At 38.7% G+C, this 26811-nt stretch overlaps 1 protein-coding gene across 1 annotated transcript in view; it reads right to left on the bottom strand.

Moving 5' to 3' along the window:
• Positions 1-7675: 7675 nt before the first annotated feature.
• tamalin.S (trafficking regulator and scaffold protein tamalin S homeolog) overlaps positions 7676-26811 on the bottom strand; it is a 25637-nt gene continuing 6501 nt past the window's right edge. Inside the window, exons 2-8 of the mRNA XM_018249971.2 lie at positions 20617-20666; positions 19888-19942; positions 16087-16189; positions 13225-13318; positions 11107-11173; positions 10711-10777; positions 7676-10218 (exon numbers count right to left, since the gene is read on the bottom strand). Coding sequence (XP_018105460.1) covers positions 9776-10218; positions 10711-10777; positions 11107-11173; positions 13225-13318; positions 16087-16189; positions 19888-19942; positions 20617-20666 — 879 coding nt within the window. The 3' untranslated portion in view covers positions 7676-9775. The remainder of the gene's footprint in view (positions 10219-10710; positions 10778-11106; positions 11174-13224; positions 13319-16086; positions 16190-19887; positions 19943-20616; positions 20667-26811) is intronic.

Here is a 26811-nt window from a genome sequence, read left to right as displayed (position 1 = left end):
ATTTGCTCTTTCTTTTAAGAGAATAACACAAGGACTATGGTAGTGGTCAACATAAGGAAGGTTGTATTCAAACCCAAGAATAATGGAGGCTTGGGTTTCATTCTGAACCAGAAACACCTTCATAAAAGCTAGAAGAAAATAACTCCACATTTAGCTCTTAATATTTCCCTTTAATAAATCCAGAGTGAAAATGGCAGCTAAGGTACAATGGCCTTATAATAACATTAATGAAAGAGTTGATGGTGTGAGCTATAACTGCATGAATCCCAGTTTAAAAACTGAAATCCCCACAGAATTTGTTGTATTCCACGCTTACAGTATATTCAGTTTTTCCAACAATAAAAAAATGTATACATTCAGTTTGTGTCATTAATTATTGATGCATTAACTAACCTAATTATAGAGCACTAACAGATTGTTCATCGTTCACATGACATCTAAGAATGTAGTACAAAAATGTTCTATTTCATAACAATGGTTTGCATAACACTAGATTTGTGTTGTACTGTGAACTTAGCTTGCGTCATATTTGTTATCTCTGGCAAAAGGATATTCCAGCAATTCCAGCAAAGTCACTTCCTTTGGTATAAGCAGACCTAGTGACCTGCCACAGTTGAGCTGCTCAATCTGACCTATAGTAACTTCTGTAATTTCCCTGTGCTCTTATATGATCTGCTAAAATACTCATAAAATTCAAGGTGTACTAGACTTTCATGCATAAACAACTGCTATTTAAATCAGAAGGTAGAGCAGCTCATTTTGGAGGAGGTTGGGGAAATTTCTTTGTGTATGTATGTAAACAAATTTAATGCAGGGGATATTTTGTAGTGTGATTGTACGTGGGTAACAAATGGTTGGTTTTCTGGTTTTTTGGCCTCTCATGGAAAATATAAGAATATAAGTCACCAGCGAGTTCCATGTCAGTGGCCAACCAATGGCCGAGTCCTATTGCACATGTCATGGAACTCCAAGGTGACCTCTAATGCACACAAGTTTCAGTAAGTCCTGTTACTGGAATTACATCACTAAATCGTGATTATAACAGATGACATCACTGAGTACCATTTATAAGGAAATCCTTTATCGGATATTTATGGCTCATGTTTATAAACCATACACATATACTTGTTAATCCTTTGATTTTTCTATTGCTTTCAGTAGACAGCAGCATATAAAGTGTTATGACACAGCAGATTTTTCTGAAAAAGGTTTTGCTTTCATACGCACTCATTGAATCATCACACAAATGCCCAGGAGGGGATGCATTTTAGTGCTTTGTTGAACAGGAAAGGCAAAGTCCAACTGATATACCTTGTGCAATAAAATTGTGCTAATAAAAGAGGCTGCTACTTTAATCCACATGAGGCAGTGCAGACAACATTGCAGGTTGTAAAGGGAGAGGGTCATTGGCAGATGAACAGAATATTTATGACTGATAATGTCAGCTTTATACAACATAAATGTAGCATCTTCCCTAAAATTTCATGGAACCATAACTGATAGCTGGGAAGCAGGCCCGGACTCGTAATCTGTGGGTTCTGGCAAATGCCAGAGGGGCTGCCATAAGATGCCATAGAAAGTCAGGATTTAGTGGGCTGGTGGGAGATGATTGGACCTCTCTATACTTGGAATGCCAGGACCTAGTTTGACTCCCAGTCCAGACCTGCTGGGAAGAAATGGCTATTATTCTGAGTGCCATATGCTTTGTACTGGCAATGCATAATATAACGCTCATGAGGACAGCCTGGCAGAATTTAATGGAATCAATTAATGAATGCGTTTTTTCAAGCTGTGGTTTGACAAACGCAGAGAAAACGCCCGTGAGTAAGAGCCCTTATGTTGTGAGTAGTGATGAATGAAACTGCCTTGTTTCACTTTGCCTGAAAATGGGCCTTCGTTTTTTTTTCTATCTCTGAAGAAAATCTTCTCTTCCCAGTGTTATCTGTATACACTGCTTGCACATAATATTACAGATGGGAGAGAGGAATTTTCAAATACTATATAATAATAATATAGTCATTCAGCCTAATTGTTCCGTATGGTTCATGCAGACAGATGGCCACAAATTAGCCGAAAAATTGTGCCGTATAAAAAGAAAGCCTTCTGAGCTTTTGGAGTTTTGGAATTTGCAGATGAAATGCTTATTATATAATTAAAAAGCTAAAAAATCTATTCTTGTAAATGATTTGCTGCTGTTGAAGGCTCCTCTTGCACAATTGCTAGCGTTAAAGCACTAACAGGGAGAAACACACGGCTCAAATAGACTGCTATTATGTGTCTGTAAAAGTCACGTTATTACTACACTAATGTGTGAGCACAAAGGTGTTTGCACATGAGGATGGGATAGTTATGTGACAGCTACTGCCACAAAGCTCAGAGAGGGTTAAAAGCAGCCATAACACATTTCCATATGTGTCCCATCAGTTTGGCTATGACTAAACATTTAAATGCTCATGCAACTTCCTCTGATCTCTCTAGGGCTGAAGATCTTATTCATTTGGATGTACAACAAGTTATCTCAGGCCTCGAGTATCCTCTTCCAAGGGCCTCTGTTGGATTAGGCTGGCTACACACGCCTTGCTTCTTTAAGTCATGGATCAACAGTGTCAGTATTATACAACCCAAACATTCAAATACACAAGAGGTGTCCTAAAGTGAACGAGTCACTTGTTAAAGGGATACTGTCATGGAAAACTGTCATTTTTTTTCAAAATGAATTCTGCACTGAAATCCATTTCTCAAAAGAGCAAACAGATTTTTTTATATTCAATTTTGAAATCTGTCATGGGGCTAGACATATTGTGAATTTCCCAGCTGCCCCAAGTCATGTGACTTGTGCTCTGATAAACTTCAATCACTCTTTACTGCTGTACTGCAAGTTGGAGTGATATCACCCCCTCCCTTTTTCCCCCCAGCAGCCAAACAAAAGAACAATGGGAAGGTAACCAGATAGCAGCTCCCTAACACAAGATAACAGCTGCCTGGTAGATATAAGAACAACACTCAATAGTAAAAACCCATGTCCCACTGAGACACATTCAGTTACATTGAGAAGGAAAAACAGTAGCCTGCCAGAAAGCATTTCTCTCCTAAAGTGCAGGCACAAGTCACATGACATGGGGCAGCTGGGAAATTGACAAAATGTCTAGCCCCATGTCAGATTTCAAAATTGAAAAAAAAAAATATGTTTGCTCTTTTGAGAAATGTATTTCAGTGCAGAATTTTGCTGGAGTAGCACTATTAACTGATGTGTTTTTAAAAAAACATGTTTTCCGATGATAGGATCCCTTTTAACATCCTGCACGTAGCTCTCTGCAGGTTGCGGGCAATGTAGCTTTTTGGCTTTTGTATGTTTTTGGGGATTTTCTTGATTTCAGGCAGGTAGTGCTAAAGAGGGAATAAATTCTGGCGAATGTGATTTGTCCTGACTCTACATACACTTTGCTTACTGAAAGGGCTCTGAGACCCATAATAAAGTGGTAAAAGATATGTTTTTTGTTGTCCTGATGATAGATCTTTTAGATATTTTAGATCTTTCTCCTTTCCCATCAACTAGTTATACCAATGCCAGTCCAAAGAATGCATTAGAAAGGTAAAGTTATTGCAGATCAATAAGGGAAACTTAAGTTGGCCATATGCTGGCGAGTTAACAGCTTAGCCGCCTCTGTATGAAACCAGACAAATATCCATTGGACCAGTCTGAAAATCCCATTGGGTGAAGACACATTGATGCATGAATATAGTCCTCTATATTTTTTTGACCAGGTGCCAAATAATTGGATCATTCCAGTGTGGCCCTTACTGTTGGCGGCCAAACTGGGTTAAAATGTTAATATATATGGTCAGCATTATAAAAATGCCTAATCTACCTACCTCCAACCCATGTAAACAAATCCCACTGTGGAGCTGGGGGAATCCCTCTCTTATCTAATAGGCGCATGTACAAAGATTGCACTGCACATGCGCTGATGGGATAGGGGTAGGGTCGTGATTATGACAGTAGTGGATACAAAATCCAGCAATGTGTGCAGTATGGATCCACTATAACAGTGGTCCCCAACCAGTAGCTCGCGAGCAACATGTTGCTCTCCAACCCCTTGGATGTTGCTCTCAGGGTCCTTAAAGCAGGTGCTTATTTTTGAATTCCAAGCTTGAAAGCAAGTTTTGGTTGCATAAAAACTGAGTATAGTGCCAAGTAGAGACTCCTGTAGGCTACCAGTCCACATAGGGGCTACCAAATAGCCTATCACAGCCCTTATTTTGCACCCCAAGGGACTTTTTTATGCTTGTGTTGCTCCCCAACTCTTTTTGCATTTGAATGTGGCTCACGGGTAAAAAAGGTTGGGGACCCCTGCACTATAATGACTGGAAACCAATCCCTTTGTTTTTATACAGTAAATATATCTAGTTCAAGCTGCATAGGCTTCTCCCAAACCTGGCATAGCTGATATAGAAAATAGTGGCGTCTGCAATAAACATCAGTCTTAAAAGGACTAAAGAAAAACAATGTACCCTAGAAGGTCTGCACACCTCTTCTGTAAAATCAATCTTCCTTACCCAACCAGGGCAGGCACTGCTGACTCCCCTAGAATAGATCATGCACATACACAGGTCTGGATAGGGTTGCCACCTTTTCTGGAAAAAAATACCGGCCTTCCTATATATTTACCTTTTTTCCCCATTAATAACATTGGGATCAACCATCATTTTTACCGACCAGGCCGGTTAAATGACGGCCAGGTGGCAACCCTAGCTGCAGCTTGCTGAAATGCATTCCCCAAAATAGTTTTTTCTATATATTTATAATTTTTCTAGATATAATTGCAATTGATAGTATTTTTCTATCCCTTTCTGTTCTCTGGATCTGACTCTTGAAACTATTTAGCTTGTCAGTTCTCCTCCATCTGTCTTCTGCTACATCATTTCAGGAGCCAAAACCTGGGGGCACATTTACTAAATTCGAGTGAAGGATTGGAATGAAAAAAACTTCGATTTTCGAAGTATTTTTTTGGGGTACTTCGACCATCGAATAGGCTGCTATGACCTTCGACTTTGACTCGAACGGTTCGAAGTAAAAATCGCTCGACTATTCGACCATTCGATAGTCGAAGTACTGTCTCTTTAAAAAATACTTCAACTACATACTTCAACAATGTACAATGTTAGCCTATGGGGATCTTCCCCAGCACTTTTCATAAATTTTTTTGATTGAAGAAAAATCCTTCGATCGATTGCTTAAAAACGTTTGAATCGTTCGTTTCGAAGGATTTTATCATTTTTATTCGTCGATTTTTCGATCTTTCGAAGGATTTGCGCTAAATCCTTCGAATTCGATATTCAAATTCGAAGGATTTAACTTAGAGGGTCGAATTCGAGGGTTTATTAACCCTCCAAATTCGACACTTGATAAATGTGCCTCCTGGAGTCCAGAGAATATAAACAGCCAGACAGATACTGCTTTCGGTAGGAATTTTAAACCAGATATCTTTTTCGCTAATGTTTATTGGATAGTTACTTAGTATTAAATTATCTTTTATTATACAAAAAAAGTTTCCCTTGCCTACATTTTTGAACAAATACATATTAAAATATAACTGGTGGCATAGTCAGATGAAGGCTTACACTAAAAATATATATATATATATATATATATATATATATATATATATATATAGCAACTATAATACTCACATATTATATGTATTTGTATGGGAGATGATGTTTTTATGGCGCATTTCTAGATAGATATAAAGTCAATATAAGCACAGTTGCTTTGTATATATGTCTCATAAGAGGAGCCATAAAGAAGAATAATAATCCTTTCTTGCAGTATGTACTGCTCCTAATTGCCTGCAATGTAATTATTTTGCATAGAAACCCTGTAACATAGTCATGGCCACGTTTATACAAAGTACATACTGATGTAACAACTTCCTGAAGCAGCGCTTACACACACTTATAGGATGTAATGATAGATAAATGGTGCTGTTAATAGCATGTTATTTGTAGCTCACACACGCACCAGGCATCAAACATACACGGAGGCAACAGCACAGTCAGACAATGGTCTACAAAGCAGCCATCCAAACTTATGAAGTGCTTTTTGTGCATGAAATGTACAAAGCTATTTGCATGGATTATATGTTTTGGTAATTGTTCTAGTGAGCTTCACCTAGTCTACTCTGCCCGACTAATCTCCCCGAAATGCCTTCCAGGCTGCAAGAATGCGAATCGCTTTGGATTTTTGAAGTCACCCAAGGAGGAAGCAATTTGTATGCCATCCTGCCGGAGATTCGTATTCTTGCCGGCAGGAAGGCATTTCGGGGAGATTAGTCGCCTGCAGTAGACAAGATTTCTCCCTGGGCAACTAGTCTCCCCGTCTGCCACCATCCTAAGGGCAGAGACACAAGCTCAGATTCGGAGAGATTTAAGTCGCCCAGTGATAAACCGCCTCTTCTTCTGGGCGACTAATCGCCTTGAACTGCCTCCCCGCCAGCTAGAATCAAAATCACCTGCGGGATGGCACTCAGAGTGCTTCATTTTCCGAAGTTTCCTTGTGAGGCAACGTCGGAAAACTAAGCGCACCAATTGCCATCCCGCCGGCGATTTACATTCTAGCCGGTGGGATATATTCCGGGGAGATTCGTCGCCAAGAACAGGATATTTGTCGCTGAGCGACTAATCTCCCCAAATCTGAGCAGGAGTCTCTGCCCTAAGAAGAACTAAGACAACACTACACAGGAGATTTTGAGGATCCTGTGAAATCCGACAGCCCTATAGCTAGACTGTAAAGTTAGATCAGATAAAGGGCCAGATTCAATTCAGAGAGAGAAACGTTATCTTATGGTTTATCACATGAAAGCGAGATACAATTCATGGAGGGAAATATAAAAAAAAAAAAAAAAAACTTTTACCCAAATTCAGTTCCAGTTTTTCCCATGGACTTCAATAGAGTTTTCATGTGACAAACTGATAAGTTTTTCCAAATTGAATTGCATCTAAAATTGAATCTTGTCCATGAGTTTTCACGTGATAAACCTTTTTCTCACGGAATTGAATGTGGCCCAGAGTCAGATGGTGCAGTTTGTTCAAGCACGTATGATTTTATCTCGTCAAATGAAGATGCAGTGTTCACAAACAGTCTTGTTGAGTTGGATGGAAAATTTTCCATGTAGTTTGCACATCTGATTTTTTTATCAGCCCTATTCTATTTTGACACACAAAGAAGAAGTAAGATTGCCAGCACACTGTTTGCCTTTAAAAATAATTATTACAAAAAATGGTGTTCGTGCCAAAATATGTAAACTCACGTGCCACACCAATGCCCCTCTTTGTACGCGAGTCCTACACCATCTGTGAGCATTATACATTTGTAGTGCATTTCAAATCAAGTCCCCCAGCAGCCAATGAGAGATCATTGTGCACTTACCATTCAGGAGCTACAGCAAACAAGCAAGGAGCTTCTACGCCCAGACACTTAACATACGTCTATAGATAACTGTTTTGTGATGAAAGGTCGCTTAATTTTTAAGGATTTAGACTGGGTTTGGCCAGGCACGAAGATTTGGATGAATCAGCGAACCCTGCTGAAAAAAAAAAAAAAAAGGCCAAATTCTGGCCAGATACCGAACAACAGCACAGAAAACTAAAATAAATCCAATTATTTACACTTTGGTGACAACACAACATTTTTATTGTCAGATGTACAGGTCTGTAACAATGTAAAATCACACAAGTTTTGGGAGGCACAGCTCAAGCATATGGGAAATGGACACCAGCATATACAGAGAAAACATTTTAGTTTAGTATGCGTCTTTCATTCGGTTTTAGTAAAGATACATTAAACATACAGATGAAGTCAGGGCTGTCTAGTATGAAGCTCCAGGGCCAGACACAGGCCTCCAGAATATATTTACAGCCTTCAGCCTGTCAATGAGCTCCACTGACTTCTCTTTATAACATTATTATTAGGGGGCCTGCCCCACAGATTGTGAAGTGTCGCTCTAAGAGAACTAAATCTGCCTTGTTTGTGCATGCCTCCTGCTCTCCCCTCACTTCTGTGCATAGTTTGTCCCAGCTGTAGATTTTCTTTGGATGTTGGAATGTGATTCTTGTGGTTGGAGATGCTGTGGGGCCTTTCTGTACAGTAACATTTGTCCTGCACATGCTGCTTGTGATGCTGCTGACTGACTGCCATATTGTACTGTGTCAAAGGAGATTTGTAATAGCTACATGTACACATGCAAGGACAGACATTCCTCCCACGCTGGCAGCCCACAGCTTGCTATCAAGGAATGATGGAAAGTTTCATTGGGTGGCCTTAACCTCTTCACTGTCAGCTTTACAAAAGAAATGAACGAAATGAGGTGCAAGCGTGTAGCAAGTCTCAGTATTGAAAGGATCAAGTATCCCTGAAACAAATACATATACTAGACTCCGCGGTAAAACTGGAATCATAAAGCTGATTTATAACAAGTCCAATCCATGGTTAATAAGCCCCACAAGAGGAGGAAATCATTTTTTTTACTGACAGCAAATGCTTTAGCTCCGTCCCTGATGGCACACACAGTATATTTTATAGATCTTAAGGCATTTTAGTGAAACAGTGTATGGTAGCGCCAATCACATCAGTGGACATATGAAAAGGGTAAGAACACCATGTGTGCACGACTAGCTGGGAAACAAGCTGCAAATAAGCCTGGAACTGCTGTGGAGCTGGTGTTCCTGACAGCTGCTGAGCTACAACTCCCAATCAAGCTGCAAGTGGGACTCCATCAGCTGCTGAAAGACCCACTGGCTGGGCAACCTCACTCCGATTTATTTTTTATTATTCTTTTGAGCTTGTTGTGGAGAAATAATCAAATGCATGGATATCTAAAGCAGACAATGGTTTTTTGGTCAGGTTAACACTGCATAGGCTGTTGCCACTTTTTGGTAGAAAAAATAAAAACTACCTGGCTATTAGGATAAATAAGGTGTGCAGGAGTAAACCTGGCTACCACACTTAGCAACTTTGATTTCATCAAATATGAGCAAATTTGTGTCACAATTACCCCCTCTATAACAGTATTGGAACTGGTAAGTGCACCAGCACTTTTATCCAGACTTCTCCTCAAAGGGGCTTTTCACCTCACCCTAAAACCAGCTCTCAACATTCTAACATGTAGATCTTCCTAGTGCAGGACTGTTCAACTCTGCTTAATTACAAGTGGGGTCACCAGCTATTGAGCTTTTTGACCCCCTCTGAAGTCCTTTTCTGAATATGAACCAAATGCCAGAGGCCTGGAGTTAATCTAGAAATAGGATAGCTTAGTATTTTGGGAACGGACAAGGGGTATTCTTCCATTATTTCTTCTGCATACATGACATTGCTGCACTCAATTTTTGTTGATTTTTCTCCTGAGTTACATTTAGCCTGAGAGTCAGTACAAAAAGCTTTACATAAAAATGATTCATGCCATAGCTTTTGCCCTTATGCACTGCAGTGACTTGCAGTGAAACCTTTTACAATGTAAAGGGGCTTTCTGCTGGCAGGAATATGGCTCCAACATCCTTTTGAACACTGAAAATCAATGGAATAAACAGCATTTTTCATAGAAAAACCTGGAGTTTGGCAGCTCTTGCTTTGCCAAACATTTTAATGAAAAACAAATGCCGAAGCTATAAAGTTGTACAGTTAAGTCTAACAGAAAAGTCAACACAAAGCTCTCACTTTTCTCCAGAAATAGGACAATAAATAAATAATTTAACTTCTTATACAAAGAAAGGGGGTGTATTAAAGAGGGCTGGCCTCCTCTTCTAAATTTCGGTTAAGTCCAGGAATGAATTTCAAGAGTCTTGTTCGAAAACTTTTGTGTTTTTTCCTGGGCAGAGACACAAAGTTACTCTGCTCCTTTGGTTTGTCCCAATTTGTAACGGGGCCCGGACACTTTACACTGGAGCTGCGCGTCAGCGTAGACTTATAAGGCTTGCCATTGCTGTTACTTTTGCCTGGAAGGCTGTTTAATTCATCTGTGGAGGCTGAGCTGAAGTAGCAAGTGTGATATATGGCATCCTCATTGTCCTCGGTGGTGCTAAGGCAACTTGCACTGCTACACATACTTCCAGCAGCCAATGACCCAATGAGAGGGTCTTTGCTGCACATGTTGACTGTCCCATAGATATAAGATCTCACAGATTCAAGGGTGTCGTACACACTCGGGTCTTTCACAACTATGCCTAAAAAACAGAAAAGCAATTATTAGAGGGTGCCACATGATATATACAACGTACTTGTCTGTAGTCAAAGTGGATCTCTGTAAAGGCTTCAGCTATTCCCATAACATGAAACTAGCATCTGGGGTAAATTTTCTAGGTACGATCTTGTTACAAATTATTCTATTGTAAGTTAGAAATAAAGGTTCGAAACTGTACTGATATGTTAGTAAATCAGACTTAATTAAGCAAAGGTAGGATTCGGACAACAAAGGAGACTGTTAGACTCTGTTTTCTAATAGAGCTGCTGCTATGCCTGAACAAAAGCAGCTGAATTAGTAACAATATGGAACACCAAGGGGAAAAAACTAAAAGTACAAATACACAGTCTAAGAACATTAAACTGTTGTGAGAATTTAAAATGAAAGTGAATATTAGACATGAAGTCATGTGAAATCTAATGGTAGAAAATGCTGGCTCTTATGCAGTGTGTAATTCGGAGAATGGTGCTCTTACCATGCAGCAGTCTCTGCTCTTGCACCATGAGCGAACGGTATTCTTCCCACTTCTCATACAAGGTTTGCTGTAAGGAAAGGGACTGTTAGAAACTGCAAGTTTAGACAACCTATTCAAAGGCAATGGTTATATTCTGCTTACTTTCCATTGTGAATTAGCATACTGTTTGCATGGGACACTGCATATCTGCATTTACGCATCAGCTGGAGCTGCCATGTTGTTTGTATCAGCTAAAGCAACACCAACCATGCAGCTTATTATAGCTGCTAGGGGTTGCCTACACAGTAAATGCACTAGATATCAATAAAATGGATGCAGGTAAGGAATGTTCTGTACCTCAAAAAAAACTATATAACCACACATGGAAGGTACTAGTGCAGTAGTAAAACCGCTTACCTTTAAATATTGTATTCGAGCCTCCAGCTCAGCCTTTCTGATTGCGGATCCATAAACAGTCTCCAGCCTGCCAATAGAGAGGGCAACAACGTTACTTGAGAGCGTGTTTAAGAGCTGTAATTTGCTTTCACTCCTCCCAGTATATATGAAGCTACTGGGAAGATTGACAATAGTATAATGAAACACTATCATTAAGATGTACTTTATATAAAGAAAGAGGGGGCAGGGCTCCTGTACTTTTTACTTTGCTAGACATTTTTGCCTGACAGAACATTTAAATATGTTCAGAAACAGTCATGTAACCAAGCAACACTGTGCGGGGATAACAGATTGACTGCCAATAACACAGTAGGAACAGAAATATTCACAACTGGCAACAAACAAACCCCACAGACTATATACATATATACAATCTAAAGCACTGGTAATAGCAAATGGTAAGCAAGGGCCCTAGACTAATGTTTTTCTATAAATAAGGGCAGAGCTGCTTTTTGGCGTGAACATACAAGTTTGTCACCTTTCCCAAACAATTTGTACACAAATGACTTTCTCAGACTCTGCAAAGAATAATCTTAAAACACGTTAAAATAAATATGTTCCGTTTTACATAAATACATATAAATTATTATATGGTCATGCCCCAAGAACAGTCAGTCCCCTGGCACAAAATGCTACTACATTCAGCAATGTTTAGCCTAAAGTGACCCATGTTTTTCTTTGTTGCTCTCCAAGTAATATCAGTGTACCACATGGTATCAAGGCAAACAAAAATCTAAAGAACATGATCATATAACCTACTTGTTTGTGTCAATGCAATAGAGAGGAGAAGTGGTGCAGATCGGAGAGAATGAAGCAGGGAAGTAGTCCCAGATATCAGCTGCACATTAAATACAGGTGAGAGCTGCTACAGTTGAAGATCAAGCCCCCTCCCTTGACCGCACACAAAATGACAACAAACACATTAAGCACCAGTCACCATAACAACCTGCCCAGCAGTCACGACCCACCTTTGCTAATAAAGCAGCCTGTGTTGTGTCACTTGATTACAGTCAAACAATTCTTTCCAGGCCTATTATTTAGACAACAGAGGAGGGCAAAGACAAAGAAAACAAAGAAGTGTGTGGTTCTATAAAGAGGACATGTCTATTGTGTTTATTTGGGACCTCTGTGACCACCCAGGTGCATCTCAGCTAAAAAAATAAATAAAAATAAATAAAAAAAAAAGAGCGGCAAAATGAATGGATCCTGTTCCTATGGTTACACAAAAGGGTAGCTTGCCGCTCACATTTGGCTCTGCATAAAGTACAATAGCACAGTTTCAAGTACAATTGCATGGCTTCTAATAGTTGGGACCTTCCTTCCTAAATTGTGTACAAAACAGTATAATAAAATACTCCTTTAACTGCTTTTCAAAACACAGAAAAACCTGCAACTGTGAATCCTACACAGAATGTACCATATGTCCCAAACTCCCTACAAGACTTCAGCAGATCCTATTTTGCATGATCAGGCATCAAAGTAGCACCCACTTGTGCCCCAAAATCTCCAATTTAACATTATACCACAAACAATCCTGTGCCCCTTGCCACCACTAAAGAAATATAGTCTAATGTAAAAATCACCTTTAACAATTCATATAATCATAAAAAAAAAACAAAAAAAAACAGGAAACATTTAGAAATGTTTTATTATACAGGTATGGGATCCGTTATCCGAAAACACCTTATCCTGAAAAGACGAAAAAGACCATATCCCACAGATTCGAGTTTATCCAAATTTTTAAAAACAATTTAGTTTTTTTCTGTATACTAAACAGATTACTGTATAACAAAACAGTATCTTGTACTTGATCCAAACTAAGATATATTTAACCCTTATTGGAAGTAAAACAAGCCTATTGGGTTTATTTAATGTTTACATGGTTTTCTAGTAGACTTAAGGAATAAAGATTCAAACTACGGAAAGATTTGTTATCTGGAAAGCCCCAAGCCCTGAGCATTCTGGATAACAGGTCCCATACCTACACTTTATTTATATTTTAGCCAGAGGTAACATATGAAAAACTCTGCTGCTAAAGACATCACATCCAAAATGGAAAATACCCAGGGTCACATTTACCTTATTGTGTTTCCAGAAGCCTTAATCAGCTCTACAATATCTCTGTGCCTAACTCCATCCGTGTTGAGACCATTTACTCCAGCAATTATATCACCTGTAAAAATAAGATCAAAGGCGAGAAGTGTTAGAGCCATACAATCAATGTACAGCGGCAAAATGCCGTTCAGAATGTTATGCAGTCTGATGCATGGAGTCTTGGAACAACATAATGGGCTTTTATCTTCATTTTGCCTCTGACCTGCCACAGCCAATTTGGAGTGCCTCTTTTATATAAAGTAACTAACCTTTGTAAGTAAAGTTTTTTTCAGCAGTTCAAACATCAAGCTCTTCCCAAGTCAGTGTTTTACTTCAACAAATAAAGGGCCAAAAGTTAGACAACACTATTATACGATTATACCTCAGTCCCTGATCAGGCCTGGGATTAAAATTAGTGGCACGGCAAAGCTCCAGACTGTTGATGAAATATAGGAATAAGGCACAGAGCTTGTTTTAACTGCCCCTGCTTCTGTGTCCTTGGCGATTTCCTCTCAAACAAACATGACAGTAAAGTCATGAAGGGACACTGCATAAAAATGTCTTGAATTTTCCTGAACTTTGCAGAAATTTGGCACGTGAGCATAGAAAGAGAGAACAGGAGTTCATTCCCAGCCCATCATGGAACAGACACAATCGGAGGCCCTCTTCCAAGCCCTGAGCTGAAGTGACTCATTTCCTGCACAGAACATGTTGTATAATGCAGAGAAGCAATAGGACTTAAGCAAACAGAACAAAATAATTCCTACTAACATGCGTTTCACATTAACACACCGCTGTTCAAAGAAACCGAGAAGTTAGACAAACAAACACTAGTTATGGAGGGCAAAAAACTTGCAAAATAGGGTTGGAGACAGATTTCAGAAAGCTTTGATCAGATCACAGAGGAAAAATAAAAAAGCCAGTATTAAATCTGAGGCATAACACAACCAGGCCATATTCATGTACATAAGCCCCCATTGCACACAAGATAAGATTTATCTGAACAGCCCTATCTCTGAATGCTGGGAGTTGTAAAAGTTGCAGGGTCACAGATATGTGTCCTTCCCTAGGAAAAATTTGGCAATCTTTTACCAGGATCTTAAACCGTTCCTCCACAGGAAAGTAAATAAGAGCTTGTAAATATTAAACATGAAAATCAGGAACCGTCTGAGTTCCTGGTCGCCTGCATTTGTTTGCTTTGCTATTGCTCAATAACTCACTTCCCCACCGTGTATGATTAAAAAAATAAGCTTCAGAATTAATATTTGTGCAACCAGCTATTTCTAATAAAATACACTATAAAAATATATTATCAATTAAATATATATATATATATGTTACTGTATGTTATTAATTTATAAATGGACGTACAGGAATGGGACCCATTATCCAGAATGCTCGGGACCTGGGGCTTTCCGGATAAAGGATCTTTGGATCTTCACACCTTTAGTCTCCTAGGAAATCATGTAAACATTAAATAAACCAAATAGGCTGGGTTTGCTTCCAATAAGGATGAATTACAGTATATCTTAGTTTGGATCAAGTACAAGGTACTGATTTATTATTAGAGAGAAAAAGGAAATCATTTTGAAAAATTTTGAATATTTCAATGAAATAAGGTCTATGGGAGACAGTCTTTCTGTAATTTGAAGCATTCTTGATAACGGGTTTCCGGTTAACAGATCCCATACCTGTATGTGTGTATATAATTTTTTTCTGTGCCTACAAGGTACATACCAATTCTGGGGGCTGCTATGCGCAGAACTACTGCATGGTAAAATTAAACAATCATTGTTCTACTTTCATAAAATCTGGCCACTGGAGGGCACTGTTTCATTTGAACACTTGGATAAGCTTTCCTCATTCGAGCAAAGATTTCAATTCCCACAAATATATATTTAATGATAAAGATAATGAAGACTTCCATTTGAGAATTATCTATTAAGTTTATGTACATTTATGCAAACTCTACTTACAGAGTATATTTCCCTTCTGAAAGGTACAGAGGGACTTATTATTAAGAGAGTTTATTCAGGGGTGAAAATAAAGGCAGCAATAATTAAAGGTAAGTTAAGTATTAGGCACTCAGACCCATGTTTCCATGTAGTCTTCTCAAGCCTTCAAATTACACTACAAATCCACTACACTAAATTATAACACAATCTACAATACGCTCTTCCTTAGGGTTATGGTAATGTGTATGTAAAAAATAAGTCACTGGACAGACTTAAGGTGGACATAGACACACAGATCCTATCGTACGAATCAAAGATTCGTGCGATTTTCGGATCGTGCGTGGGGAGTGCCGACAGCTTTCATCCAGTGGAGATCGGTCGTTTGGTCGATCGGTCAGGTTTGATTTTGACCCGACCAATCACGCCGGAGCCCATTGCACATCGTAGTCGTATCATTCGGCCATATGGCCGAACAATTAAGATTACCCCCGATATAGCCATGCTCAATGGCATATCGGGGAAAGATCCGCTCATTTGGCGATGTCGCCAAACCAGCGGATCTTTGCGTCTATGGCCACCTTTACTGAAGTGGCCACATAGCACAGCTGATACAATCCATGCTCATATCTCTTTTCACGATGGTTTTGTGGCGTCTATGCGCTCAAGAAGTTACACTACAGAAAGTCTTCACGAAACAGGAAAAGATGTTTTTTGCTTTCCAAATAAATACCACTTTTTTTTTTTTTTTCTTACTAATGCATCAAGCTTAGTAACAAATTACCAGGAAATTCCAAAATGAGCAGTATAATGACATTATGATTGTGTTCCTTTTGGGCAGACAGACTGTCAGCATAATTAACTAAACATAAAAGTATCATGGAAAGTGACATACCAACTTTGAGACCGCACAGCTGAGCGGGACTTCCTTCCTGTACCCGGCATACAAAGGTAAACATTTCCACAGCGTTCTTGTCTTGGTGGTGCAGACCATATGTCTATAGAGAGGAAATTGGTATTTAATTAAAATAAATGTTAGGCTCGATTAGAACATTTAGCTCAAAATCAGGCTCAGAAAGATTATATTTTGTGTATATCGTATTTATTTTATATCACCCCCCATATTTAAACACAACCCTCTTATAATTCAAACATTACAGCAAGCAAAGAAGAGAGTCAGTCTGTGGAGGCAGAAGATTGCAGATGGAGCCATTCCTCCCATCAAAGGCGCTAACCCACTGGGGGGTCCACAAGTGCTTTGTTTCTTCCAACAGCAGCTCTGCCATTATTAAAGGGGTTTTCACAGTTGAGTTAGCTTATAGTATGATATAGAAAATTATATTCTGAGGCAATTTGCAATTGGTTTCCATTTTTTATTATTTGTGGCTTTTGTGTTATTTAGCTTTTTATTCAGCAGCTCTACAGTTTGTTATGTCAGCAATCTGGTTGCTAGGGTCCAAATTACCTTGGCACCCATGCATTGATTTGAATAAGGGACTGGAATATGAATAGGAGAGGGCGTTAGTAGAAAAAGGAGATATAAAAGGCAGCAATAACAATAAATATGTAGCCTTACTGAGCATTTTTTTTAGATGGGGTCAGTGACCCCTATTTGAAAGTTGGAAAGAGTCAAAAGAAGGCAAATAATTCAAAAACTATAAAAAAAATACAGCATATACTGTAAGTGCAATAAAGTAATACATGCATAGGATCAGTTATATGGAAAACCAGTATACAGAAAGCTCTGAATTATGGAAAAGGCAGTTTCCTATAGACCAATTTATGCAAATAATACAGTTTTTTTTAAAAACGATTTCCCTTTTCTCTGTTATAATAAAACAGTACATTGTACTTGATCCAAATTAAGATATAATTAATCCTTATTGGAAGCAAAACCAGCCCATTGGGTTTATTTAATGTTTACATGATTTTCTAGTAGACTTAAAGGGCATGTAAAGGCAAACAAATGAAATATAATTTTTACTTTCTTTAATGAAAAAGAAACCTATCTCCAATATACTTTAATTAAAAAAAATGTGTACTGTTTTTATAAGAAACCTGACTGCATGCACTGAAATTATTCCTTCATTTACTGCTTTGGATAGGAATTGTCAGACAGCCCCTAACTGCTCTGCAGGGAAATAATTAAACTTATGAACAGCAGGGGAAGCCCCTGCCTTACTTTGCAGCCATGCAGAACTCAAGCAGCTTTGTTTGTTTCCCTGTTTTGATCATTTATGACGATCCCTAAGCAGCCCAGACCACAGAGCATGTGCACAGTCTAAAGGTGGCCATACACGGGCCGATAAAAGCTGCCGACAGACCAAGTCGGCAGCTTATTGGCCCGTGTATGAGGCCCCCCGACGGCCAGATCTCGATCGGATGGGACAAAAAATCCCGTCGGATTGCGGCCGCATCTGTTCGTTGATGCGGACCCGCAATCCGACCGCCCGTTCCCCATGCGTTAGGATCCGATCGTTGGGCACACGATCGGATCAGCCCGATATTGCCCACCTCAAGGTGGGCATATCGGAGAGAGATCCGCTCGTTTGGCAACATTGCCAAACGAGCGGATCTCTCCGTGTATGGCCACCTTTAGTCTTGCAAAGATGTTTAACAAAGTTACAAGATGGTGACCCCCTGGGGCCAACTTTGAAAGTAGAAATCATTTGTTTCATTAGGCTTGTGTTGCAGTAAGTTCATGTTTTGTATACAAAATACTGCATTTCTAGCCTTATTCTATTTTAGACTTTATTTCCCCTTTAAGGTTTGAATATCCAAGTACAGCCTCAAATTATCATTTATATCAACCCCTTCCTTGGTCCAGCACAAATAAACTGGGAAATACCTAATTGTTAATAGAGTAAAGTGATCCTTGAGCCTGAGAACCTTTTACCTAGCTTTACTCAACTGATCCCAAGTTCCAATTTTTTTTTTGCATCTAGTTCCAGTAAGTGATGTAACAAGCACAAAATGTAACTTTATTTTAAAGGTTTTTAACATTTTGTGATAGAAAAAAATGTCCCAGAAAAACACACAGGTTTCACGCGGATATATTTTTAGAACAAGACAAAATTATATTTATTTTGAAGCGCTGCTATGGGTGACACTGAGCAAATAGTTACTATCAGCCACATATCTGGCCACTTCCTAACAACTGTCACATGAAGCTGCATAAAGGGAACATGCAACAGATGCTCCACTTTCCTTCTGTTTGCTTTTGCTTAGCAAATATGCAATCAATCCAATTCATGAACCTTACTTAAAAAAAATATGCTTTTTTGTAATAAGCCTGCCAGTCCTGAAAAGAACAACTCGCTGCCTCCGACTTCAGAGTCTTGAAACACTATTTATAACACATTTCCTTTATTAATGAGAAAACACGCTGCTCATTGAATATATGATCAGCATGCACAAAGCATGGTTAATCTATGTTCTTCTCAACAGTCACATGAGCATACTATGCACTTTATGGCACAGAATTGTTAATGCCAACATCTACATTATTCAGCTACCTTCTTAAATGCAGTTAAAGAAGTCCCCAGCAGGCAAGGACTAGCAGCCTTCATATTTACTACTGCCCCATTTTACTACCAACAAGATTACACTTCAGGGTTACTCTCACAAAACATCATAGGTTCAACATGGGTTAATGTCTAAATACTCTTGAACACTACTTCCTATTAACTTTTTGTAGACCATTTCCTTTTAAGAGATTTAGATAACACCATAGTCAGACTTGGGTTATTTTCAAACACAGCTATTTGGTTCCTGTTTCTGCCTATGAAATGAATCCCTGTCAAAGCACAGAATATTAACACAGGGGGAAGAAGAGGTTTGTTTAGTGTTGACCAAAACAACTGCATGTGATCTGGGTCAGCAGTTATCTTTGTGCTGACAGCACCAAGGGATAAGCAAAAATTTGGTGACATCTATGTTTGCTAGCAGGTCGATAATGGAAGGTGTTGTTTTAAATGAATTGTTCAGTGTAAAAATAAAAACTGGGTAAATGGATAGGCTGTACTTTTGAATCGGAGCTGAATGCTGAGGATCAATTGCAAATTCACTGAACAGTTATGTCCCCTGTGGCCTTCCCTTGAAGTCACCGACTTACTCAGAGTTAGAAAGCTGAAAAGCAGGAAGTAGTGTTCTGTTATGTTAGACATCCAGTCACTCCAGCCTTTATACATTGCATTTTTGGCTAACTATATTAGAATTTTTTTTTATTTTGCACAGCCTATTTACCCAGTTTTTTTACTTTTACACTGAACTGTTCCTTTAATGACCACTGAAGTGGTGCAATTTTACTGTTTATATTAAACGTTTCTACTGCATCTTTAAGCAGGTTAGTGCAGAACATCTTAAGAGAGACTCTCAATCAAAAATATCAAAGAGAATAAATTATAGTGCTGGTTGTAAAGCCACAATACCTAGAAGTTTCACTTTAGTCTTATTAACATCACCTTAGATGCTATTGTCCCCCCCTGCATGTATGAGGCAACTGGTACTCTGAAGTCATCTTTGCTCAAGGTTAGTGTTGCCAATATTTTATACTAATCAGTACAGTAAAAAAAAAAATAACGAAAAGTAACGGAAAAAAACATAACCCAAACAGTATAAAAGAATGAAAAGGTCTATGCCAGAGAACAGGAGTACAAAGCAAGGCAAAACAAATTTGAAATTCCATATACCTCACCTGAATTTCAAATCCAAAGGACTCAGAGTCTTCTTTTTGCAGGGTAAGTATTTTCCTAGAAACAAAAGTTAACAGTTATATGATGCCATTAAACCTGAGCTATCCCTGTATTTACACATTGCTCTGCAACCCCTGGCACTGCAATGACTTATCAGAAACCCCTAACCCAAGAGAAAAGCCAGTACAAACTACAGTAGCCTGCATTGCTCTGTCTGCAACCAAGATACAAGGTGTTTTGGTTGCACCGATCTCCATGACCACCACAGTAGCCAATTGTGCATGTGGCATGTACAGGTGGAACAGGTAGAAATAAGTATGTCATTTCATATGTTTAGCAGAAAGTATGCACAAACAAGGCATGTTTGTGGTAAGATTATAGATGTCCTACCTCCCCACATGCTTAACAAGTACTTTGTCTAATGGGAAAAGATATTTTATGTTGTACACTGAAGCTGTACTGGGGGCTCCTTAGAAAAAAATAATTTTAAACAACTGTTTAATAGTTATATGGATTTCTTTTACTAAAAGCATACAATGTCACGGATGCTATGACATCACAATATGTGTCCTTTTACAGCAAAAGCGGCTATGTAAGAAGACAGTAACAGGTTTGTTTTGCCTTGCCTAATAACAAAGTGTGCCTCTAAAGTTTAACACTTCATAGCCCAACCCATGATGATGGCTCAGGTGATGCACATGGAGAAGGGTGAGACGGTTGCACTTATTTACCTTTGGTACTCCGATGACTGGCCGACGTTCTTCCAGCCTGCTGAAGAGCCCTGCAGGAAAACAATAAGAATGAGACAACTGGATAAATGAACACAATCTCATTTAATTTACTAAAATTTTCCTTTTGCTTTATCTACAAGTATTCATACCTAAATAGTTTCCCCAAATAAATGCTATTCTTATCGAGTAGCTCACACTGTCAATTTTCCTAGCAAAACAGGTCTCTCTGAACATATGAACTTTGTTAAACACATTTGTATTAATACCTGCTCTTTTATCAGCAAGATGGGGAAACTATTTTAGCTTCCATGTCACTGGCAGGCTTCTCTGCCATAAAACATTTGTATTAACAAAAACTATCATCTTTCTAAATCCCTAATAACACAACATTCCAGGGACTTCAGTTGCGAAGTCTTCCAAGTCAAGATTTAAATTGGCACTTGTGTATGTATCCAGGTGAAAGGGTGCAGCCCATGCTTGTATATAAACATCACAGCAGAAATCCAAGCTCGCAGGACTCACAAATTCAAACATTGATTTATGGGGACCCAGGTGAACGTTAGGTTTGTTCTCAAATGGATCACCTTTAGAATTCATAAGTCCTATAAGTGGATTTCTACTATGGCAGCTTTTTGTGGAATAAAGCTCTCCCCAAAACAATAGGCTCAAAGGAGACATGAGAATCAGAAGAAGTAGAAAATATAGGTTATTGTTGACATGAGAATTTACAACGGGCCTGGGATATTAGCGAAGACACTGACACAACAAAGACAATCACCAAGGTAATCTTGGATTAGACATTACAAAAATATTATGCCAAATATAAGCATCTATCCTGTTGAATAAGGGGATTCACGTTAGGTGTGTCTATAAGATGTATTTTTGTTAGGTAATACAGCCTTCTTATTTTGCCTATTCTTCTAACACATATTCATCAAACCATCATAATCACCATTTGTAGGTTAACAGAAAAAAAACAACAGCACTGTGATGGCTATCAGGTGACTGACTAAACCACTCTTTGTTGTTCGTAGCAGCTCTCAGCCTGGTTTCAGGAAGAAGTTGAAAATAAACCTTTCCTCTCAAAAGAGAACCAACTGAAAGTCAAGATCCATAACTGGTCTAGCAACCTCTGGTCTGAACAACAACTTCAGGACTTTCACTTGGTCAATGAATACATGGTCAGCCATTTCTTTAAATACTTAAAGGGATACTGTCATGGGAAAAAAAAAAATTCCAAAATGAATCCGTTAATAGTGCTGCTCCAGCAAAATTCTGCACTGAAATCGATTTCTCAAAAGAGCAAACAGATTTTTTAATGACATGGGGCTAGACATAGTGTCAATTTCCCAGCAGCCCCAAGTCATGTGACTTGTGCTCTGATAAACTTCAGTCACTCTTTACTGCTGTACTGTAAGTTGGCGTGATATCACCCCCCCTCCCTTTTACCCCCAGCAGCCAAACAAAAGAACAATGGGAAGGTAACCAGATAACAGCTGCCTGGTAGATCTAAGAACAACACTCAATATTAAAAACCCATGTCTCACTGAGACACATTCAGTTACATTGAGAAGGAAAATCAGCAGCCTGCCAGAAAGCATTTCTCTCCTAAAGTGTGGGCACAAGTCACATGACCAGGGGCAGCTGGGAAATTGACAAAATGTCTAGCCCCATGTCAGATTTCAAAATTGAATATGAAAAAATCTGTTTGCTCTTTTGAGAAATGGATTTCAGTGCAGAAGTCTGCTGGAGTAGCACTATTAACTGATGCGTTTTGAAAAAAAACATGTTTTCCGATGACAGGATCCCTTTAAACATTAAATTCCATAAGAAGAACATCCGAAAATCAAAATTTACTGAATTATAAATGTTTTTACGATTTCCATTGCTTCCACTGAAATGTGCTGCTATATTGGATTACATTGTATTTTATGCAAATAGTAGGCATTTGCATTGGATGAATTCACAGCACCTGCCAAGTTGACCATTTGAATATTCAAAAACTGATGAATGTCAAATATTGAAAGTACGTCAAATATATAAGCACATATTAACAAGAACCTTTCAGATTGGCATTGATTATGCATTTGGAAGATTAGCATTGACGCATAAGCCACGTTTTAGAACTAACCCAGTGCGAACACCATGAGGGAGGCCCTTTCTCTTACACTGCCCTCTATTATAAAAAGCCTCTGTTACACTGGAGTAGCGTATATTTTCATAACTTGCAATTCATTTCTGAACACAATACTGCCCATTATACAATTCAGGGGTCAAAGCAAACCAGAAGTCTGAAACTTGGGAAAATGAAGAGTGACCATTATAAGTTCAGAAATTTTTACTGAATAGAAATTGCTGATGTAGGCGTTTGAGTAGGGGCTGGGGAGAAGCTTCTCTGCTGTAAAGATTAAAGTATTTGAAATGTCTATAATGGATATAAAGGCAATTGTGACAACAAAAAAACTCTTGTTGCCATAAACGAAGTATCTATATTTCTGAATTTATGTGAACTGAAAATACCTTCTTAACAGGACAAATGCAAATCTTCACAGGTTAAAAAACCCCCCACAAATCTTGTAATCATAAGGAGTTTTCTTCCAAGGCATCATTTTGTAAGCAATAGGTCTTACAAGCGTGATGATGTAGCCCTGATGAGTCATTACCCAACACTGCTATCAAGATATCAATCATAACTCACTGCATAATATCTCATGAATGGCTAGTTTATCAGCAGGGCTAGACAAGCTAAACTTTAAGGCCCTCCTACAAGGTTTTTAATACTCTCTTTATAAGGGGAAACAAACAAGGTGAACTGCAGCCATCTGTGTTTTCAGATGATCACCAGGTTATCGTGCCAGATTCACGATAGGAAGAAATAACCAGAAATACATTTGCAGGTATTGAATTCAAGCTTTTCCAAAACGTAGTTGCTGCTTTAAACTGCCCATTGTTGGATGTGTTTGTTACAAAAGAACACACAAGCAAAAGATGTTTCAGGCAGTGTAGCATATTGGTGCAACTTTATCCACCATTTCTGTGCTTTTTGGAGCTGGGAACATAATGCTGAATGTGTCCCCTGCTGTTGCACAGGTGAAACAGTCCATAACTCTAGTTTAAACTCAATTCCTGCAACAGAATTGCTTCTACATTTGAACAAAACCTTTTTATTACAAAAGGATATAAGTGGTTAGCAACAAAGCTTGTGGAAGGGAAGTGGTTTTCTAAGACAAGATATGGTTGACAAGCTTTCAAACTTACAGTTTACAATAAAGGAGGGTTGTTGGGTAGAGGATATGAGATAATCCTTACCTATAACCACCACATTTAAGTTGTCAGGACATTGTTTCTACGGCTGCCCATTAGAGACAAGGGATGTTTTGATTTTCAACACCAGTCTAACAGGTCCAGCCATAGCTTAAAAAAACAATTAAAATGTGTCAACCTATTTTGTCCACCCACTTTCTTTACACTACTGCTAATGAAGTTCAAGACAGAGTATGTGACAGACATCAGGTTGACTAGAGTAATTAAAAGTTTATTTGAACACATAATTAAATCTTCTCTATCACTGATGCAAAGAATATCTGCTTTGTGACACGTGCTAATCATTTAATCTGCCTTGAGCCGATAAGGAAAGGTGGGAAAAACGATAAATCAGGTGTGGGTGGGAGAAAAAGGTTTACTTCCAAATTCTGATGCTTTCCTATAAAGAATGGCACATTTACCAACACAGCAGTTGGGGGGGGGGGGTGCATGTTAATCCAGTGCAGTCATTTATGCTGGACAATCAATAGGAGAAGTAACAGAATATAGAAAGTAAAATACAGAAAATAAAATAGTATGTGTAGGGCTATTGTATTGAAGCTAATATGGATGAATAATCAGCTATGGGAATCACACAAGGAACATCGAACAAACTAAGGCATCAGAAGAACAGTTGGTTTAGAAGAAAGAAGCAACATGTATAGAGAAGTTGCATCAGGTGTGTGTAGAGAATTAAAGTAAACATGTTTCTAAAGAAATAAAATCACAGATATGGCCATGTGGAGAACGGGCACATGCTCTATATTTTATGATCTATAAGTGCAAGCCTTAAATGAACAACTGCAAAAATTCATTAGAACTGCCAGAGACACATAATGAAACACAGCAGCCCCTTTACAATGTATGATCCCATGTCACTTTGTTGGATTATTTGTTCCTTTACAACAAGTTTTAACTCCTCTCTAATGACTTTACAAAGCAATATCTAATTATTTCCAAATTCATAAACCATCTGCTGCTCAGATGATAGGGCTCCAGAGAAGCAGCAACAATGCTAATTAAATGAAGCATATTTAGAGGCAGGGTGTGACCCGTAATGCACTGACTTCAGTGGGTGACAAAAAACCTCTATATAAAACATAAAACAACACTGGTGAAGCAGACCGAATTAATGTCTTATTTACCAAAGCAATCAGATTAACACAACTTTGATACGTAGGGGGTAAAAAAAACAGGAAAAACAAATGTAACAGCTATTGAAAGCAAACAGGGAGTGGGAAAAGAGATTAGCAGCTAATTAGATAAAACTGTTTGAATAAAGGAGACTTGCTTGTTAAACATCCAAAGAATATTCTCCTCTGATCAAGCATAAACTATGTGTGTCATAAGAAGCCTAGGGAAATAAAAGAGCTGGTTTGGCTCTTGAAACAATGTATGTATATATGTATATTTTTATTTGTATAGCTCTCTTCGAGAGCAAAGCTCTGTACAGCACACCATCTCCTAAGTATATTCAAAGACATATATAGTTATGTCTTATTTGGGAAAACTTCTTACAGTCGTAGAAAGAAATGGCAATGTGGGTAAAGACAAGGTAAGTAAAGAAAATTATACCTCTCCTTTCACACTTCTCTAATAAAAGTCTAACCATTCATCTTAATGAACACTGAGTCACCACCTTTTACAAGACTTAGTACTTGTCTGTAACTACTTCCTATTGCCCCATACATATTAGCTCATCTGAACATGATTCTGTTAAATGTTCTTGCCCTCCAGCTATTTGATGAACTCCTGGCACAACAGCACACTCAGTCTTAGGGTTATCATACAGGGGCCAATAAAACCTGCTGGCAGACAGAGTAGGCAGCTTATTGGCCTGTGTGTGGGGCCCTCCAACGGACATCCCCGATCAATATCTGGCCTAGAGTTGCCCGCAGGGGTAAATATCCCGCCAGATCGTGGACTGTTTATCTGTTCGTTGATGAGGTCCCGCTATCCGACCTCCCGTTATGATCCGATCGTTGGGCCCTAGGGCTCATGATCGGATCAGCCCAATATCGCCCAACTCAAGGATCTCACCAAACGAGCAGATCTCTATATATATGGCCACCTAAAGGCTCGATCAATAGCCGTAAGGCAAAGGATTGTATATGTCTGTTCTATGTGCTGTACTAAACTTTGGGGCAATGGTCATTATGTTGCCTCTGGCTGAGAACAAAACTGGATACTTGTAGCAATACTGTTCTACAAAATAAGAAGCAAGAACAATATGTTCCAACAGCAAACTCGTGTTTCACAAACCAGATACAAAACTAATAGAATAGGAAGTTCACAGAATATAAATATAATTTCCCACAGATTTAGCAACGCAAGACATTAATAGAATGTTTCACTACTGTAACAAAAGGTCACAATCATCATAAAGGGTAGACTGCCCTTTCCTAATAGCCTATCCGGAACATCACAGCAGGGGTTTGCACTCATACCTAAAGTTTTTTTTTTATTTGCATGACTAAGATAAGAAAGCTAAACAAGACCATAGCAAGCACTCCACTGAAGTTTGTAGGATATGTAGGATATGTTTATCAAATTTTACAAAATGGATTTAGAAATAATGGATTAGTGATGTAATACAAAACAGAAATAAGTTGACAATGGAAATTTAGGGGTAAACTTCCCAATTCTGACTAATGTTATCTTTAGCAGTGATAGTGACATTTCTACAGAAGATTGTTTTCGGTTTGACAGGTTGACCCCCATGCTTCTCAGCCTGTGACAAGGTGGATGACACATTAACAGAAAGAAACCTTTGGAACCAAGCTCATGTGCTACACATCCCTTAATCCTTGAGAAAATATTCAGCCAAAAAACTGGTTTCTACTTGACCTGTTACAAATATTTTAGTCTTCCAACGATCAGGTGCCTCTCGGG

Source organism: Xenopus laevis, chromosome 2S, assembly GCF_017654675.1.
Source record: "Xenopus laevis strain J_2021 chromosome 2S, Xenopus_laevis_v10.1, whole genome shotgun sequence".
NCBI lineage: Eukaryota > Metazoa > Chordata > Amphibia > Anura > Pipidae > Xenopus > Xenopus laevis.
This window is presented reverse-complemented; position numbering and strand designations above follow the sequence as displayed.